This window comes from Pieris rapae, chromosome 16 (assembly GCF_905147795.1).
Source record: "Pieris rapae chromosome 16, ilPieRapa1.1, whole genome shotgun sequence".
Taxonomy (NCBI): domain Eukaryota; kingdom Metazoa; phylum Arthropoda; class Insecta; order Lepidoptera; family Pieridae; genus Pieris; species Pieris rapae.
The window spans coordinates 5,005,728-5,023,221 of record NC_059524.1 but is presented as its reverse complement, the minus strand read 5'-3'; the positions used below and the strand labels follow the sequence as shown (position 1 = coordinate 5,023,221).

Sequence of the window (17,494 nt, the reverse complement as noted above, 5' to 3'; positions counted from 1 at the left end):
AGTTTTAGTCGGTATTTGGTCAGACATTTGCTTTGTAATACATTTATTTACTAAGTAGGTATTAATTATATATTAAGTAGGTTATTAATAAAAAAGCAATCAATTTTGGAATTACTTATTATCTTTAATAGTCGTTGAACACAGTCGTCTATTAAATTATTCAGTAGTTTATTATAATGGTATTTCAACTTCTTTAAAAGCAATTCAATAGGAAATGAAACAATTGATGTATAAAAATGAAAGACCGTAAAAGATGTTTATTTGTTTACAATAGTAAACATATTTAAATCTTTTCTAAATGGTCCTCCCGTTTAGTAAAGAGTTACTCTGAGTAGCGAGTACGGCTATTTTTAGTTCTTAATCAAAATCTAGTTTTCTGAAGGACCCATCTGCACCGAATAGAGAAGTGGTTGTCTTTGGTTTTTCAGGTCTTCGGGACTCGTCTGAATATGCTTTCTCCTCTGCCAGGAACCAATCACGATTACCCTCAAGTATGCCAGTCCAGTAATCTGTATGTTTAATTATATTTAAAAAAATAACCATAGATAAAACCTAAATGTATTGTAAGTATAAAATTCTTAATTTATTTATATTATGAATTATCAAAACAATTTAAAAAATAACTAGTTGTTAATGATTAACCTACGTTATGTATTGGATTCTACAGCAATGAAATGTTGATAAAATTCGAGATAATAAAGATATAATAATTAATTTATAAAAATAAAAATATATAAATTAATAAAAATAATAAAGAGTAAATAACTCTTCATTGAACAACTACCATATAAAATTAAGTGTTGGACAAATAATTAATAAGCCATTTCTTTTAGGTCAGGAATGACATGTTCATGACATCCTCAAAAAAAATATTTACTCTTTGAATAAAAAAATCAAAACATGTATCACCAGAAAGATCTCGTACAGTTCCATTGTTCCCACCGTATTCTTCTGGTAATAACTCTCGTGGAAATCTTTCGTAGAAACTATTCAAATTCTGGCCATATACAAAAATCTGAAAGATAGAATATTATTGATTTCTATACATAGTTTTTAATTAGTCGTAAAAACTGGATACCACTATTAAAAATAGGCAAATTTATTAAAATAGTTGTAGGCAAACCTCGATGCGCGTGATCTAAGTAGCACTATTCCAAAAACTTCTTATATATGTTTCAGGATGTAGATTCGCTATGTCAATTCCTATATTCCATTCAGGTTATATGTATATAGTGTTCAAATATAAAAAATATTATCAACAAACATTATCACACAACACTGTCTTATGTCTAGCTAATTTGTCTCCTTTCACGACAATGTAAACATAATTTTACAGAAAGAGTGGAATAAACAAAGAGAGAGAGGATTCAAGTTTGTTTGGTGTGTTTGGATTGATTTCTAACATTTGCATTTCTTTCTTTGAATTCATGTGATCGTGTTTTGCAATTCGATATTTGATAATCCACCTTCTAGTCTAGTTACAATAAACAAATAAAACTTATGCTACAATCTATAATTAAATATGTACTATAATTAAACTCTTGGGGTTATATTTTCTACTTAACGCTTTGACCATTAAGTTTTCCTACACAGAAACAATATTTAGAAAAACTTGAATATACGTACTCTATCCTTTAATTTCTGACTCATAAGAGCCTTAACTAAATTTAATACGGTTTCCAATCCTGGGGGTGGATTTAATACGTGAATGTTCTTCATTCGAACTGGCAAAGCCTTTTCATAAGACATTACGACTTTTTTCGCTAGAGCCGGCGTCCATTGACTGAGTGCCGCCATTCCCATATTCTTTAAGTCTACTATCACTTCCTGCAAATTAATTATTTATTATTATGTAATCACCACTAGGACCTCAGTTTGTCATTTTGCATAACATTTACAGTAGGATTGTTTACCAAGTTTGATTTAGGATTTTAATGTGAAGGATTTTTTTGTCTTCGACAATCAGAGATATATGACACAATTTTTTTTTATTTGTATAACTATAATATAGTGAGTTCACTATTTACTCTCAAAATGAAAATGTGTAGGAAACTTCACTAACTTAAGTTTAACTTAGGGAAGGCCCTTCCTTCCAGGAAGTTCCATGAATGAACGCTGTACCAAAGGCTGCGAAGCGGCGCCCTACCATCACCACTTACCACCCACCATCAGCTGAGTGCATCTCCATCCAACGACCGCCTTAATATTGCAGTAAATATAATATTTCATACGATATATTTTTAATTACTTATGGATTTTCCTACACACACTACTGGCAAATTATCCAAATACCTGCCAAATTTTTGCCAATTTCGTACCAAAATCCTAAACGCTAAAAATTATGAAATTATGTACCTCTCCACATACAACGAAATTGTCGTCATCGCGAATCATAATTTCGACAATCATAAAAGCAACTTTCATCAGCTGTTCGACTGGTATCAAGGATCCGTCGCGAAGATCGAACCGCACAAACATAGGTCGACAACCATCATCTTTTGCACATTTCTTCAACGGCAAAAATAAGCTGTAATGGAAAAAATAAAAAAGCCCCGTGATACAAATGAAAATGATAAAAATTTGTACAGAGCTTAGGAGCCATTTTTATTACATAACTAAGCCAACATAGGTTTATTTAGAATGCCGGGTCACCATGTTCCCGCTGCTATTCGGACTTCGGACGCAGCCTTTAACGCATAGAAATATCGAAAAGATTTATTTCATCGATTTATTTAATTTATGTTTTATAGGCAGGTAGACAGCTATTTTCTTTGCCAGCTAAATCAACATTTGTTCCGCCGAGAACGATTAAATTTCTCATGAGAACACATACCGTACGACCCGTCCACTGAGCTAAGACTGCGGCATATTAATTAAAACTATTCCATTTGGCAATATTTAATTATAAAGGGTAAAATCAACACAGTGATTGTCACACATTTCAAACTTATCAAATAAAGCTACAGGCGAAATAATAAGGCTTATAAATATTGCTTTTATATGTATATTTTTTTTAAATCAGGCATTAATTCCAAATTCAAAATACTGTTTCCTCAGCATCTTGATTCTTCGTAAGATATATTTAATTCTCACCCCTTTCTCAGTACTTCATTTAGTTTCGGATCTAAAGGATCTCTGTTCTTAAATATCTCAGGCACCAAAGTCCTTAAAGTATAACTCATATCCAACTTTTCCTTTGTTCTTTCAAGACTAAATTTGTTACCACGTAGAAAAGATAACAGCCATTGGTCAGCTAAAAACATTTAATAATCCGATTATTTCCTTTTAAAAACAGCTTTCTCATATACTCTTTAAAATGTTCCAATCTATTGCAAACATGCAAAACTACAAAGACGTTTTTATAATCCTGAAAATTATATACATCGCAACCGTACGGAACTAAATTTTTTTAAGATAATTCTGAAGGTAAGTTGCAGATGTCGTTGCAGTTGTAGATGTAAAGTTCGTCAAAAATAAAAATTAGTTACGTTATTTCTATAAAGTATTCATAGATGACGCAGCAAGATAACCTTTAAATTAGTTCATCTAAAAGTAATAGATGGCACGCTACTACGTTTTCACATAGTTTCCTAAACAACGAACAGATGGCGTTGAAATACATAAACAAACAACTAGTTGTATTAAAATAATATTACTCTCTTAAAATTAATATATTATTTATTATTCAAGTAAATTGCGAGTAAACTTACATGGTTTTACACTTTGCAAGTGAGGTTGTCTCTGAAGCCAGTCTCTTATGGCTTTGATATCAGAAAGTAACCTTTCTGGTCGTTCATTTAACTCCTTTTCACATTTTTCCTGCAAACTCTTTGCTAATGGTCTTAGATTTGACATATTTATCTGTGAATAATATAAAAAAATATTATAAGGTACTCCTACGCTATATAAATATTTATGATGATGTTCAATGTTATTTATACAAATAAAGATTAAAAACAAGTTATTTTTAATTGTTCTAAATTGGAATATTAGTTAAATTGTAATGGTATCACTTCTGTTGTTTATCAATTATTTACATTTGTTTAAAAAATTCTTAATAATGTCGCAAAATAAAATACCTATCATATTTAATATTCAAACAAGCTGGTCAAATTCGTAAAATCTACTTTATCACTAAGGTCAAAAGCAATAAATGTTTTTAAAATATTTTTAAACACTAATGTTACTCACCTTGCAACCGCTCGCAACACGAATTCAAAGACAACTAATATATCGCTAAAAATTATAATGTTATTGCACTAACCATTATTTTTTAAAGACTTAATAAACTTGTTTACTGGCAATCTGTTGCTATTTCAAGTTACGTTTACAGTTGTAATAATTATAAGTACCTACGTATAAAAAAAAAAGTATATCAGGCGATTTTTATTATTATTTTCGTAGTTAGTCCGTACTTGGAACTTCGAGGAGAACAATATGTGCCATCGAGTCGTGGTCACTAGCTTATTGGTTTTAAAAATTACACTAATAGAATTTGAATAATACAACGGCAGTCAATATAAATATGAAACATTTTTATTTAGGTTATTGCATTTTGTATTCGCTTATATTTTTAAGAAACCAAAGTTAATTCAATTATGTTTTAAAACAACACAATTTTTTTCTTTAGAATGATTAAATGATTGTAAAATGGGGGTCGTCAGTCGGGGTTAGTAACCGATTCTTCATATATGTATACAGTAAATATTCTGAGACATAGCTATAATAGTCGATAATCAACTATAGAAAATTGCAACTAAACGCTTGATTTTACCATGCCCATACGCATTGTCAATATATAATGCCATATACATATATTGCGTTAAAATAACTTATAATACAGATTAACATATTCTCATTACGTACACTATCGCATAATTAATTCACAAGTATGGGGAAGGTACAAATAAAACAATATTCCGTACAATATATTATAATTTTTATCCACATCTTTTCAAACTTTACATTTCTAAACTTGGTACACCCATCTAGTGTGATAGTAAACGCTGCGTTTTAACTATTGAATTATAATTTGATAATCTTATACATTAGTCGATTTCAAGGGCTCTGAAGGATCCTGTATTGGAAATTTCGACTCCTTGTGGTTTTCCGGGCCGACGTGACTCATCAGTGCCGAACTTCATTTCGTCTGTCATCCAATCCTTGTACTCAATTACTTTATTTTCCCAGTATTCTGTAAAGATATGTAGTATAGCATTTGAAATACAAGGAATGTGAGTACCACCTACTAATGGATTAGTAACCTTGTTATGAATAATGCAATAAATTTTGCTCAAATTACAATCTTTCCGTCTTTTAATAATGCCTTTGTTTTAGATGTTTTTCTTTTTATAAACATTTGCTGATTTTATTAAAGCTGTTGCTATTTTGTGTAAAATTAACCAAACGTGCACAATATATTATTTAGAATATTTATGTTTCTGTTTGGAAAGCTTCGAATTCGACAATCAAGTGTCTAGGCCTCGTTCTGACATGGAGGTTTCTCAAACACAAATTGTCTTTGGTACTTACTAGTTATATCTGCTACTGTGCCTCCGCTTCCACCATATTCAGCTGGAATCACTTCCTTTGGTAAAACTCCGTATAATTCTTCATATGTTTTGTGTATTTTTAGCTAAAATATTTGTTAAATGTTTAAATATAATTTCAAAATCTGTGTATACCTAATATATATGTAATCGTATGAAAACTATAACTAACACAAGACAAATTATTAAAAAAATATTATTATTTGTAAATTTTTCCTTTTAAACCGTCATCATTGACATTACATTGAACCGAAGAAAATAAGATACGCTTATGTGATCTATTAAATTAATTAATAACAATTTCATATCGATTACTAGCGACTCGTCCCGGCTTCGCACGGTTGAACATTTTTTTTAAATTTTGTAACAATGTTTGTAGTTATTGTAGGCATCCTTATTTTTTAATGAATAGGCTATATTAATCAGTGATAGTGTTCAAATGATGAAAGAATTTTTTAAATTGGTCCAGTACTTTTTGAGCCATTTCGTTACAAACATACTTACATACAAATCTGTCCTCTTTATAATATTAATATAGATATTTTAAAACAGTACAGTAAATTAACGCTCTGGTTTCAAAATATCTTCTAAGCGATGAAAACCCCCTTACCCTTTCCTTCGCTTTGTTATTTAAGAATCCTGATACGAGTTTGAAAATAATTTCAACGCCTGACGGTACATTAAGATGATGACTCCCTTTGAGACGAAGTGGAAGTGAATCCTAAAACACACAATTCTAGAAAATCATAAATCAACAAAAAAATTGATTGTAGTATCGTCATAGGAGATAATCTGGACACATTCGTTTTGGTTAGTAGATACCAGATAAGATATGTAACATGATGCCTAAGGTTAATTGCACGCGCACCAGTATTTTTTCTACGAGCGGTTATTTCTATAATAAACCAGTGGTTTTTTAGTACTTAACATTAATGTACGATGTTATTTCCATAAAAATAATAGGAATCACGAAAACAATAACCGAACTAACGTCCTCGTTTAATAATAGGCTTTGAGAAATGTATCGTAAAATCTGACTCCAGTGATTGGTACTTTACTTGTCTTAGTAATAAAATACTACTGGCTTAGCACATACTTGACTGACTGCTACGAGTTTCCTGAGAATACTAGGATTCACTAGCGTTAAGTGAGACATGGTACACCCCTCATAGTCCACTATGATTATAGTACCCACTATTGACGCAGCATCATCTTCCATTACCAATATCTGAAAAATCAACGTTAATAAAACATACTTATTTAAGTTATCATTGCTCGTTAGCGTTATCTAGAAAAACATGATCGATATTAGAAAAAACTAGTGTAGCTTAGGGTTTTTATAATTAAGTTAAAAATGTATAATTAATAACCACGATAAAACATTCAAATATAGCGTTATTTATTATTGAAACAATCACGATTGATATAAAAAAATAAGAAATATTACTGTAAGTAACATAATATTTGTATTCGTGATCTTGTCAATTAAAAATGAAATTTAATCGTATTCAGTATGGGCAATGACAAGTTTAAGGTCGTAAGAATACATTAATGTAAGAATGATAGAGCTCGATGGATATCTATAACATGAAAAATCTGCTATGATTGCTGGAACGAGAAATCTCAATGATTCATTTCATTAAGATGTTGAAAATACGTAAAATGAAATTAATTAATTTTCAACGCTACCTCCGGAAGCAATAAAAAGCTAAAATGTACAATCAGCTCATTTAACTTTATATGATTAACATAGGATTCCTTATTAATTATTATAATGAGAGGATTAATGTTTAAGCGGTAAACAACACAAGCGAATCCATATTTGCATGATATTTCGAGACCGCAACAATAATATGAAATTAAAGTTTTGTTTCATTTATAAATTATTCTTTTTTTTTAGTATTCCGACAGCTAATCACTAAACAATATTCAAACAATTACATTACACACAAAAGCCAAAACGGAATACACATTGAAACAGAAACATAAAGCACAGTTTAACAAAGCACAGTTGTAATTGTTGTAAGATTGATTGATTGGTAGATTAAAATATATGTTTCATATTTTTTTTAATTTATTTATTATATATTATTAAAAAATAAAAAATAGTGTACCTGAACCATGTAATATAAGATACACATAATATCCGTAACATCGTATTTGTTTATGTCGAATCTACCGGCGCGGATTAAAATAGCGCGAGGATGAAGTTTGCTAGACTTTGGCAATATAAGACATGTTCTGGAAATTAAACAAAATATTGAATGATTATTATGAAGTGAAATATGAGTTAAAAAGAACCAAATTCTCAATTTGCAATGAAGCCAGGATCGTAACAAAACACGAATTAACAAAAAAATATTAACTGTTCCTCTCATAATTAGCATTTATACCAGCATTAACTACAAAAACGTTTCTTGGATGATATTAATTTCAGAATCTAATGTTATTTTTTGCAATTAACAATAATGTTGTGAATGTTCAAGTGTTATCTTGACTTTAGCTAAGTTATGTTAGACGGAGAGGAAATAAAAATTATTACATAAAAGTAAAAATTTACCCAAGTCTTAGGAATTCCAAAAATTCCGGCTCCGTTGGCTTACGCCGCATTGTCACATCGGCTGCAGTTGTTCGAAGTGTGTAATACAAATCCAACTTCTCTTTGACTCTTTCCAAACTAAACTTGCATCCTCGTAGTAAAGCTACAAGCCATTGATCATCTAAAACACACAGAGAAATAATATCATAATATGGAAAACTATTCAAGTATATCAAGTATCATGATCAGCTGTATAGTAAGATCTGGAGCTGATAATTTTGAGGACGATGATTGAGAGGACTTGATCAGTCCCTGGTGTCGATATTTTGCATTCGGTGTTATCAATCACGATGACATTCTCGAGTTTATTTTCCCGGCGCAATGTGACCAACACACGAAATGGTCAGTTGTCGGTATATAGTTGATGCTGGGTAATAATCGCTGCATTGGCGCGTTTAGTGGTCCACGGTATTCTTAACATACACCTCCAGCACCACATTTCAGAGGCGTCAATCTTGTACTTCTCGGGGTAAGATTGTACACATTTCTGCTCCGTACAGGAAGATAGAATTTATGGCACTGATCAGTCTAATTTCGGTTTTGATACCAAAATGACAGTAAGTCGATAATGTTTAACATAATATGTTAAATAAAAACCAATTCCGCGGTTGTATTATGTGCTTTCGAGAAAGTAAGAAAGTTACGTAAAACTAAAAAAAACAAGTTTTCACCAAATTTTTGTGCACAAGTTTCAATAGTTTAAGCCATCAATAAAAGGAGATGACGGTGTACCTGTTCTAGCCCTTAGATGTGGTTCTTTAGCTAGCCAATCTTTTAGATGCTGAATGTCGCTTGCGGTACGTTTTGGGTTTTCATTCAATTCTTTTTTGGCAATTTCAGCCAATTCAGGGCTCAATTCTCGAATTTTCGCCATACCTATGGATAAAATATTAATAAATAAATTTTGCCTATTCCATTTAATTTTACTTCAGTGTCTTCTACCTGCTAATACTTCAGTTTATAAATTAAAATTTATTGTCACTTACTCTCTAATATATTAAATAAATAAAAATTCTGATAAACTTTTTGCATCTATACACCCATTTTTTATTGTACTTTACTTGTTATCAAGGTCGATATTTCAAAATTTAATCTCCTCTCTAATCTGTGTCGCTAATATAATTCTCAAATATTGTTATTTTATCCTTCTTTATATTTAGCGAAATAAGAAAATTATCAGTAGCACGAAGTTATAATAATACCCATTAAAATTAAACTATATACCTACATGATTGTGGTAAGTTATTTTTAACTACAGTTTTGTCTAACCTGCATACTAATTATACTCCAATCTTAATTACAATAGTACTTACCTAGAGGCTAGAACTATAGAAACACGAGTTACGGTCTTCGTGTAATAGACTATCAATAAAATTCACATTTGAAATTTTCCTTAACACGCGCTATTTACTAACACGATTAACCCGAAATGATAAAGATATTATCACTGCAATAACTGTTTGTATTAATAGCACAAATAAAAACGTCAGTACGATATCAGGTGTCGAAGGAACTGTATAGTTATCAAATATCAGCTTATCACTGACTCGTTTTCGAGCTATACCTATACATAATATTTACAGCAGCTAATTGAGAGTTGGTGATTCACCTTAGGTTTGTATGACCTAGATTTGACCTTGAACTTGTGCAATCTTTTACCAAAGACAATCACTTTGGCTTTGTTTTTATTAAGTAGGTACATCTGTAGGACAGTTCTTCGAGCGTAAGGTATGTTTTCACGTTCAACTTATTTATATATTTTATTGGTTATTTGTTTTTCCCGTTTACTTTTCATTGATATTGAATACCATTATTGCATCTTATACACAGACGTCCTTATGGCTGATAAATTTTCCTAGTTCCGCATCGATTTTAGTACTAATTAGCTGAACCACTACGATATCAAGTTTGAACCGTTTTAAAACTATTGCATGCGTAGTACTTAAGGAGTATTTACTTGCGAAGTCATTTAATATCTCCTCTTTATAATTAAGTGAAGTAACAACATACTTTGGTGTATACCGTCTTACATGAATAAGTAATGATATCATGTTTACAGAAATAGCTTCGCATTACTAGACAAAAAAAATTAGTCAGTCCACCTTAAATGATAGACTTTTTTAGAAGTTGTACGAAAGAATAAATCCGTCAATCATGAATGTTGCATATTTTTTTCATATGTAATCTTACATAAAAATATTTTTAATTAGTTAATAATTAGAAGCGCAGATCAAATGCGTGCAATCATCGCACACTCGAAGTCAAAATGAGCCATATAGCTTTTCACACACAAATAAAATGTAATATACCATTGTCGTTACCTATAATATCCAATGGGTAGACTACACTTATATTCTTTAGGTAACAAAAGTGTCATTTAGGTTTTTAGAAATAGTTCTAAATGTTAATTATAAGGTCACGTTTTAAACAATTAAAGCGAATTGACACCAACTATATTTATAGTAAAGAGATGTTATGAATACAGGGCTTCCCTGGATTAATCGATTGTCTTTTTTTTTAACAAAATAACCAAAAACGGCCAGGAGGCTCATCTGATGTTAAGCGATGACTACCACCCATTGACACTCTCAATGCCAGAGGCTCCCAAGTACGTTTCCGGCCTTTTAAGAATTGGTATGCTCTTTTCTTGATAAGTCCTTCAAGAAAAGAGCAAGTGGAATTGGTTCGGAAATAATTCAGTGGGCTACTGGTTCCACATAGTGGTAGTGGTGGTGCGTGGCAAAAACTGCCTTGAAAAACTTTAGCCTCTGTTTATTTATTTATTTCCTTCTCCTAACTAAAATTATATATAACAAAACACTACACAGTACGAAAGATATAACCAAAGATGGAATTCACAATATCTTCAATCATTTACGAAACTAAGAACGATAATAAATCATTATTGAATACAATTAACTAAGTACCTAATAGACTGTGTTGTGTGATGGCGTGTAAGTGAGGGTACCTGAGGGTGGTTACCTGGGGTGTGCTCATGGTGCAGATTACTTAGCACTATGGCTATTATATATTATATTAATACTCCTGTTAAGCATACCTTTCACAATTAAGCCTTAAATTGTGGTCGTGGTATGACCGGGTTCCAAGATACAGAGTTTTTTGGAGAGTTGCTGATGACTTGAGGAACGTGAAACAAAACATAATTACGAGTGTGGCAGGCACATGGAAAATAAACTTTTCTAGTAGTGATCTACTATTTTTTTTATTTAGACACTCGTTTTCAAACCTATGAAACTTATTAAAGGAATTAAATGAGATGAATTCTATAAAGTCGTGTTAATTATTTTGAATTTTCTCTGATGTACTCTTTGTCTAACTACCAAACCGAGCCACAATATTCAAAAACTCTTTTAACATATGTACAGTACTTCACAGTACTTTGATACAGTTGATATTATGAAAATGTTCACTACCACGTCTTATAAAACCAAGTCGCTTATAGGCTTTGTTAACCATTGTGCCAAAATATTCATTATACATACTTCATTACACACAAAGGTTATTCAAGTCTGTCTGATATTTCGTAACAGTCATCTCCTTTGTATATTTTTATTATCACCAAACATACGGTAATTAGAATTGTTAATGTTACTATTTATGTCATAGACATATTATATATTGTATAACAGGGGACCTAATATTTACCCTTGAGGAACTCCAGAACTCATATGAACAAAGTCACGTCTAGCACAGCCAACTGCAACTGTCTGTCTACGATTGGATATTTGTATGTAAATGTAACCCTTACAGTTAGACCTTGATGGTGTAATACACTTTATTAGAAATCTTCTTCAAAGTTTATGTAAATTACATCAACCTGTGCACCACTATTTATTCTTTGTAGTATATAGATCGTGAACACGGTTTAGTTAGTTGTCGTAGAACGTATATTAATAACGCCATATTCATTAGGATGTGAATTATATTATTTTATTGTAAGGAGTTATAAATTATTATTTCGAAATTCGTTTTTTTTTGTTTTATAATTAAATTCAAAATGACACAATGTATTTTGTTGTAGTTGATTGTATTTTGTAACAGCAGACCGCAGACGAAATAAAATTGTTCCGCTATGAAAGTTCAATGACCAGATGATTATCGAAATCTGTCATGATTAGTCTTTAGAAAAGCAGCGAACTTGTTTGTATCCAATATGAAAACATAAAGTCAAATATAGAAAAAAATATATAAATAACTCCATTCTAAAGTCTCCCCTATTGTTTTACAATTTTAAATTAAACAATCCAAGTGTAATAATTTTTGTTAAACAACTAGTAATGTAGTAGTGATAAATAAATAAATAAATAAATAAACTGCGATCGATTTCAGTGCTTCATAGAATATTGTTTGGATTTTTTACAAAATGGAAATACTTAGTAATAATTGCTGTCAATCAACCGAACACGAACGATTCAGTTATAAATATGTTAATTTTTCGTGTCGTTGTCTTAGCCTAAGGGTGTTTTTTGTAATAATTCCTTGTCACAATTTGATTTAAAAAAGTGCGTTTACGAAAACAAGTTTCATAATTTCTTAATTATGTATTGGGTAAATCCCAATGACTTAAAATGTATTAAAAATAACGCTATACATATAAAAATATAAAAATTTGCCTTTTAATAAAATAATAGTGTTACAAATTAATGTTATCTTCTTCTTCGCTGCGATTCGTCCGATTTATATTCAAAATCTTCACGTAACCAACCTTCATACTCTCTAAATTTTCTTTTCCAGTAATCTGTAAAATAATCATTCCAAAACAATTAAGCCTAAAAAAGTATAAATATATATTTCTTTGTGTCAGTGGCATAGAGCATTACGCTAATACTTAAGCTAACGTCCGTTGCTTTTCATTCAATGGAATTTGTATATTATATTTATATACGAACCGTAATAATAAGGAACACAATAATGTCTATAACTATGTATAGAAATATAATCCGAAGCTGTAATGTGAAATTTTAAAACGCCGTATAAATTTGTTGGGCAAATATGTCTTCAAAACTATTTTACTATATAATTTTTTACTTTTGATAATTTTGGCTCCTCTCTGAATATTCTCAAAATTATTAATATTATTTATATTCATTTTATTTAATCTACCTATAATCTCTCTCGTGGTGCCACCCTCTCCACCGTATTCAGCAGGCAAGACTTCTCGTGGCACACACTTATAAAATTCCTCATAGTTTTTGTTGTGTATCTGAAACTGCATTTTAGTTTTAGACATTTGGAGTTGAGTTCATTTTCAATATAATTATTTGTTTTATTACCCTTTTTCTAATTTTGTCGTTGAGAAAATGCTTGACCAAATTAAAACAGGTTTCGAAGAAATACATAGTATTAAGTATGTGGACACCCTTCATCCGCGTGGCTGCAGCGTCCTGAAATCAATAAACCATGATGTAAGGGTAATGCATACGAGTCAAATAAAACAGTAAAAGTTTGCAACTCTAATTCTAGTACAAAGTTTTAAGAATATGAATTTCAACCTTTTTGTAAACATAGAGAGGAAAAATAAACAGAGAAACACATCGAGTCAAATGCTCTCGAGTCAGTCGGGTATAATAAAGTGCAATTATTCTAAGAAGGTTTTAGTTTCTGCTAACTGTTGCTATTTATTAAATTAGATTCTCAGAACACATACTTCGATCAGAGACTTAAGTTGAATAATTTATAGGGATATAGACAATAGAATGGAATTGTTTATCTAAAATATTACAGCTATACTTTACCTGAGTAACTGTTATCAATTTCCTTATCTCAAATATTGATATTTGCCTAATGTGCGATAGTGTCGTCCCCTTCAAGTCAACCACGTTCACCATCCCTGCCACTGTCAAGTTATCATCTTCCATGTATGATATCTGATAAATTATTATTGATATTTTTTAGCTTTGTCCAAATCTAAAGATCAGCCGGGTTTTATGATTGTTTTTTGTGTACAATATTAAATTAGTAATAATGAGAATCAAGATATGGCATGTTTGTGGAAAAGTAATACACACTTATGAACGTCAGTAAAATAATTCATGGATCTAAATTGACATTTACTGCCAGTTCTCAAGTCAAAGCTGCAGAACGGATGAGAAGAACTGGCAATAAACTCCTACTTTCAAATCGTCCCTACGGGGATGGTTCAATTGTTATTTTTAACGTAAACAGAAAAATATTATTACCATGACTTGATTGTGGAATTTGTTAAATCTGGCGTTTTTTAGTAAAGATGTGATATAATAATAAATATATAAAAATAACATTACCTGGTGTTGAAATAACATAACAGCCATCACTTCCATAAAAGTAAAATCTGATGGATTGCACCATCCTGGTCTTAAGAGTATTACACGGGGGTCCGCTGGACCTTTGGTCTTAGGCATGGTCAGAATTGCTCTAAAAGTAGTTAAAAAAGTTAAATCATAGAATTTATTGAAACGCAATCCTTGGATAGCTACTGATCATGACTTTGATGGCTATGGTGAATTAATGCTACGTATCTAACATCACATTTTTCTAAATTCAAAACTCCATAACATAAAATAGTTCTCATTACTAGTTCTCACATATTATATTAATTTTATTAAGATCAAATTTAAATATAGCATACCCAGTTTCTAATATTTTATAGATTTTTGGTTCTGAATATTTGATACAATATACTTCTGGTGCCGTCGTCCTTAACGTGTAGTACAAATCTATTTTTGATTTCGTCTTATCCAAGTTATATTTACATCCGCGTAAAAACGCCACAAGCCACTGGTCATCTGGAAGAAAATTCAACGCCTATTAGTATATTGTGCAGAGGCTGTGGCTAAACAACCTACAGAAGTTGTTTAGCCACAGCCTAAAGTTTGTCCCCGGTTCTATAAAAAAAAACAGCTCGGTCGCTCCGTGAAGCTTGCGAAGTGCCCAGGAAGCTTCTGTGCTTTTGGAAGGAGTAGGCTGGCTTAGTTAGACAGGACTTAACGGACCTATTCAGCGTCTAAGTGCGGAAATAGAGTCCACATATCATACCATATCATAGCATATATATATTTTTTTTTTCATTAGTAACATAACTATGTATAGTTCACCAAAAGCATTATTTCTACGCGTTGACTTATGACTTAACACATAACTACTGTTTGTTTTAGTATATAAAAACAATTTTATTGGAGGTGAACTAACGTAAATTTCCTTGTAGTGAAAACATCGTGAGAAAACAGCTCCAATTAAAGAGCCGTCTTTGACAAACACATTGTTGTCAGGAAAAGAGGCTACTTCATTAAAATTACTGAAAACTGAGACCATACAGCAAAAGGCCACTGAATATCTTACTACTTACACATGTAAGAATATCTGTTACCTGTTCTGACTTTCAAATGCGGTTGCTCTGCAATCCATTCCTTTAACAATCTTAAACTTTCTTCTAGACGTGTTGGTTCTTCGTTCAGCTCCTCTCTGGCCTTCGCCGCCAATAGAGGATGAAGTTGTCTTAACGACATTTTCAGGCTAATTAACATACATAATTGCTGTTGTCTACCGCCTGAAAAATATTCCTCTCTATGTACTATCGCTGTTTATCTTTAGAACTTGATTTTATCACATAAATTGCAACAAAGTTGCATAATGTATGTGTTTATTATCAAGTACACTGCTTATAAAATAATTAATACAATAATGCGAAACTAGTATTATTTTATTTTCCATATAAAAAATACAAGAACTATTTTTTCTACTTTAAACACTATCGAAATTATGTCTCGACCACTACCAAGTCATGAAGTTTCTTATGCAGTATATTTTATGCGCATAATTTAATATTTCTATTTAAAAAAAAAACGTTAGTTCTCCCAATTTTACCTAATTTAAGGACAAAAACATTAAAAATGTTATTAACGTAAAAAAAGGAAAAATAAATACTTATATCTTAACGAATCATTAAATGAAATAATAATCAATCATTTGTACAACATTTGTACAACAATAATAATATAATATTATTTCACATATATATATATATGAAATTTTAGATTCGTCAATTAATTATATATAAGTATATCAAAAAATATTAACCTTAATAATGCAACTCATTAATGTTACTTAAACCCCATTCATTACAATCCGTTTTAATGTATTGACTATTTTGTTACTAATGTTACCTCTATTTACCTTATATCAAGTGTAAGGTAAATTAGAGAGTCATATATATACGGTATCACAAAAAACATAAAAAACGTTATATCTTACCGTTTCAGATATTCCTTTGTTACTTTTAATATAATCCAATCAAAGCAAATGTTTTGGCTGAAGCAACATAAGAAAGCCAATAATTTCAAATAAATTTATTTATTTTTAACACTCACACCCGGCTCTTTGTTTGTCGTCAAACCGGTGACTGACTGTCTAAAACTAATGTTTCACAATCTACACTCACGTTACAGGCGAGTTATAGCTAGAATTAACATTTTAGCTGTCATTTTAGGACTATAGAGATACTTCATTGGAATCTGACTATAGTTGAATATTAACTCTAAACACATCTCAATATAAATATTGTTACACGTGCTATTCGTACAATAATTGCTGCTTATTGAACCCACTCTCGAAGGCAACGCTGCGTCACGCTTCGCGCCATAGTGTGTTGTGTAAAAAAGTAGGACAGATTTGTCTACGTATAAATGTTATCATTATCTGTTTGTTCGACTTTATTGAAAGACTACTTGATTGAACTTAAATTTTTCTCTCGAACACTCGACTTAGTTGTGATGTTGTGGCTTACTTGTTTACGTTCAGAACCCAGATCCTGGGTAATGTACTGATGTAATGATTCTGGTTCGTGCGTTCCCAGTTCGTGGTCGTAAAAGGTTAATTAAATTCCGCAGAAATTACCTACATACATCAATCGAAAATATGACTACGCTATCGGCATTTAAACAACAACGTAACTTTATAATATAACCTTAAATAACACAAACGGGTATCTACGTAGCAACCCATGCGAAGCCGAAGCGGACCGTTAGTCGCACGAATACATTTACTTCGTTTGTTTTTAATATATGGCACAAATTACATTCTGTATAATTAGTCTCTGTCCCCGATAAGATATCTTCGTACTATCATGCGAAGCAAGTAAAAAAGGGATTTGTATGGCCGGCATGAACCAGATCAGTAAATAAAATAATGATGCCACAGTATTGCTATTTTAAAATCTATAAACCTTCATACACTTGCAGCTTCGAGATGATTTCAAGGATTATCCAAATAGCGGCAATGTAAAAATAGCATATCGTTAAGGTCCAACAACCTTTGTATACGAGGCAGGTTACACGAATGTAACATTTAT

At 31.1% G+C, this 17,494-nt stretch overlaps 2 protein-coding genes across 2 annotated transcripts; both read right to left on the bottom strand.

Moving 5' to 3' along the window:
* Nucleotides 1-128: 128 nt before the first annotated feature.
* On the bottom strand, nt 129-4,318 carry LOC123689860 (alpha-tocopherol transfer protein-like). Its single transcript, XM_045631590.1, has 7 exons — nt 4,192-4,318; nt 3,711-3,861; nt 3,094-3,253; nt 2,356-2,527; nt 1,627-1,827; nt 910-1,015; nt 129-509 (listed from the first exon to the last, which is right to left on the bottom strand). Exons 2-7 carry the CDS (start codon nt 3,853-3,855, stop codon nt 358-360), a joined length of 936 nt encoding a protein of 311 aa, XP_045487546.1. The 5' UTR covers nt 3,856-3,861; nt 4,192-4,318; the 3' UTR covers nt 129-357.
* A 604-nt stretch (nt 4,319-4,922) lies between these two features.
* On the bottom strand, nt 4,923-16,782 carry LOC111002231 (clavesin-1). Its single transcript, XM_022272371.2, has 15 exons — nt 16,399-16,782; nt 15,515-15,694; nt 14,777-14,933; nt 14,433-14,562; nt 13,905-14,036; nt 13,443-13,553; nt 13,273-13,378; nt 12,818-12,907; nt 8,881-9,024; nt 8,110-8,269; nt 7,664-7,790; nt 6,646-6,777; nt 6,160-6,270; nt 5,533-5,635; nt 4,923-5,194 (listed from the first exon to the last, which is right to left on the bottom strand). The coding sequence occupies exons 2-15, from the start codon at nt 15,669-15,671 to the stop codon at nt 5,049-5,051; spliced, it is 1,806 nt and encodes a 601-aa protein (XP_022128063.2). The 5' UTR covers nt 15,672-15,694; nt 16,399-16,782; the 3' UTR covers nt 4,923-5,048.
* Between the last annotated feature and the right edge of the window lie 712 nt (nt 16,783-17,494).

Bases quoted from the DNA above. Each gene is read 5' to 3' on its own strand.
- LOC111002231 (XM_022272371.2), bottom strand. From the start codon at position 15,671: ATGTTAATTAGCCTGAAAATGTCGTTAAGACAACTTCATCCTCTATTG. The intron at 14,934-15,514 runs GTAACAGATATT...ATTTTCTTCCAG, and splicing joins GCATTTGAAAGTCAGAACAG to ATGACCAGTGGCTTGTGGCG. The intron at 13,554-13,904 runs GTAAAGTATAGC...TATTGATTTCAG, and splicing joins AATTGATAACAGTTACTCAG to GACGCTGCAGCCACGCGGAT.
- LOC123689860 (XM_045631590.1), bottom strand. From the start codon at position 3,855: ATGTCAAATCTAAGACCATTAGCAAAGAGTTTGCAGGAAAAATGTGAA. The intron at 3,254-3,710 runs GTAAGTTTACTC...AAATGTTTTTAG, and splicing joins CTTGCAAAGTGTAAAACCAT to CTGACCAATGGCTGTTATCT. The intron at 1,016-1,626 runs GTACGTATATTC...TCTATCTTTCAG, and splicing joins GTCAGAAATTAAAGGATAGA to ATTTTTGTATATGGCCAGAA.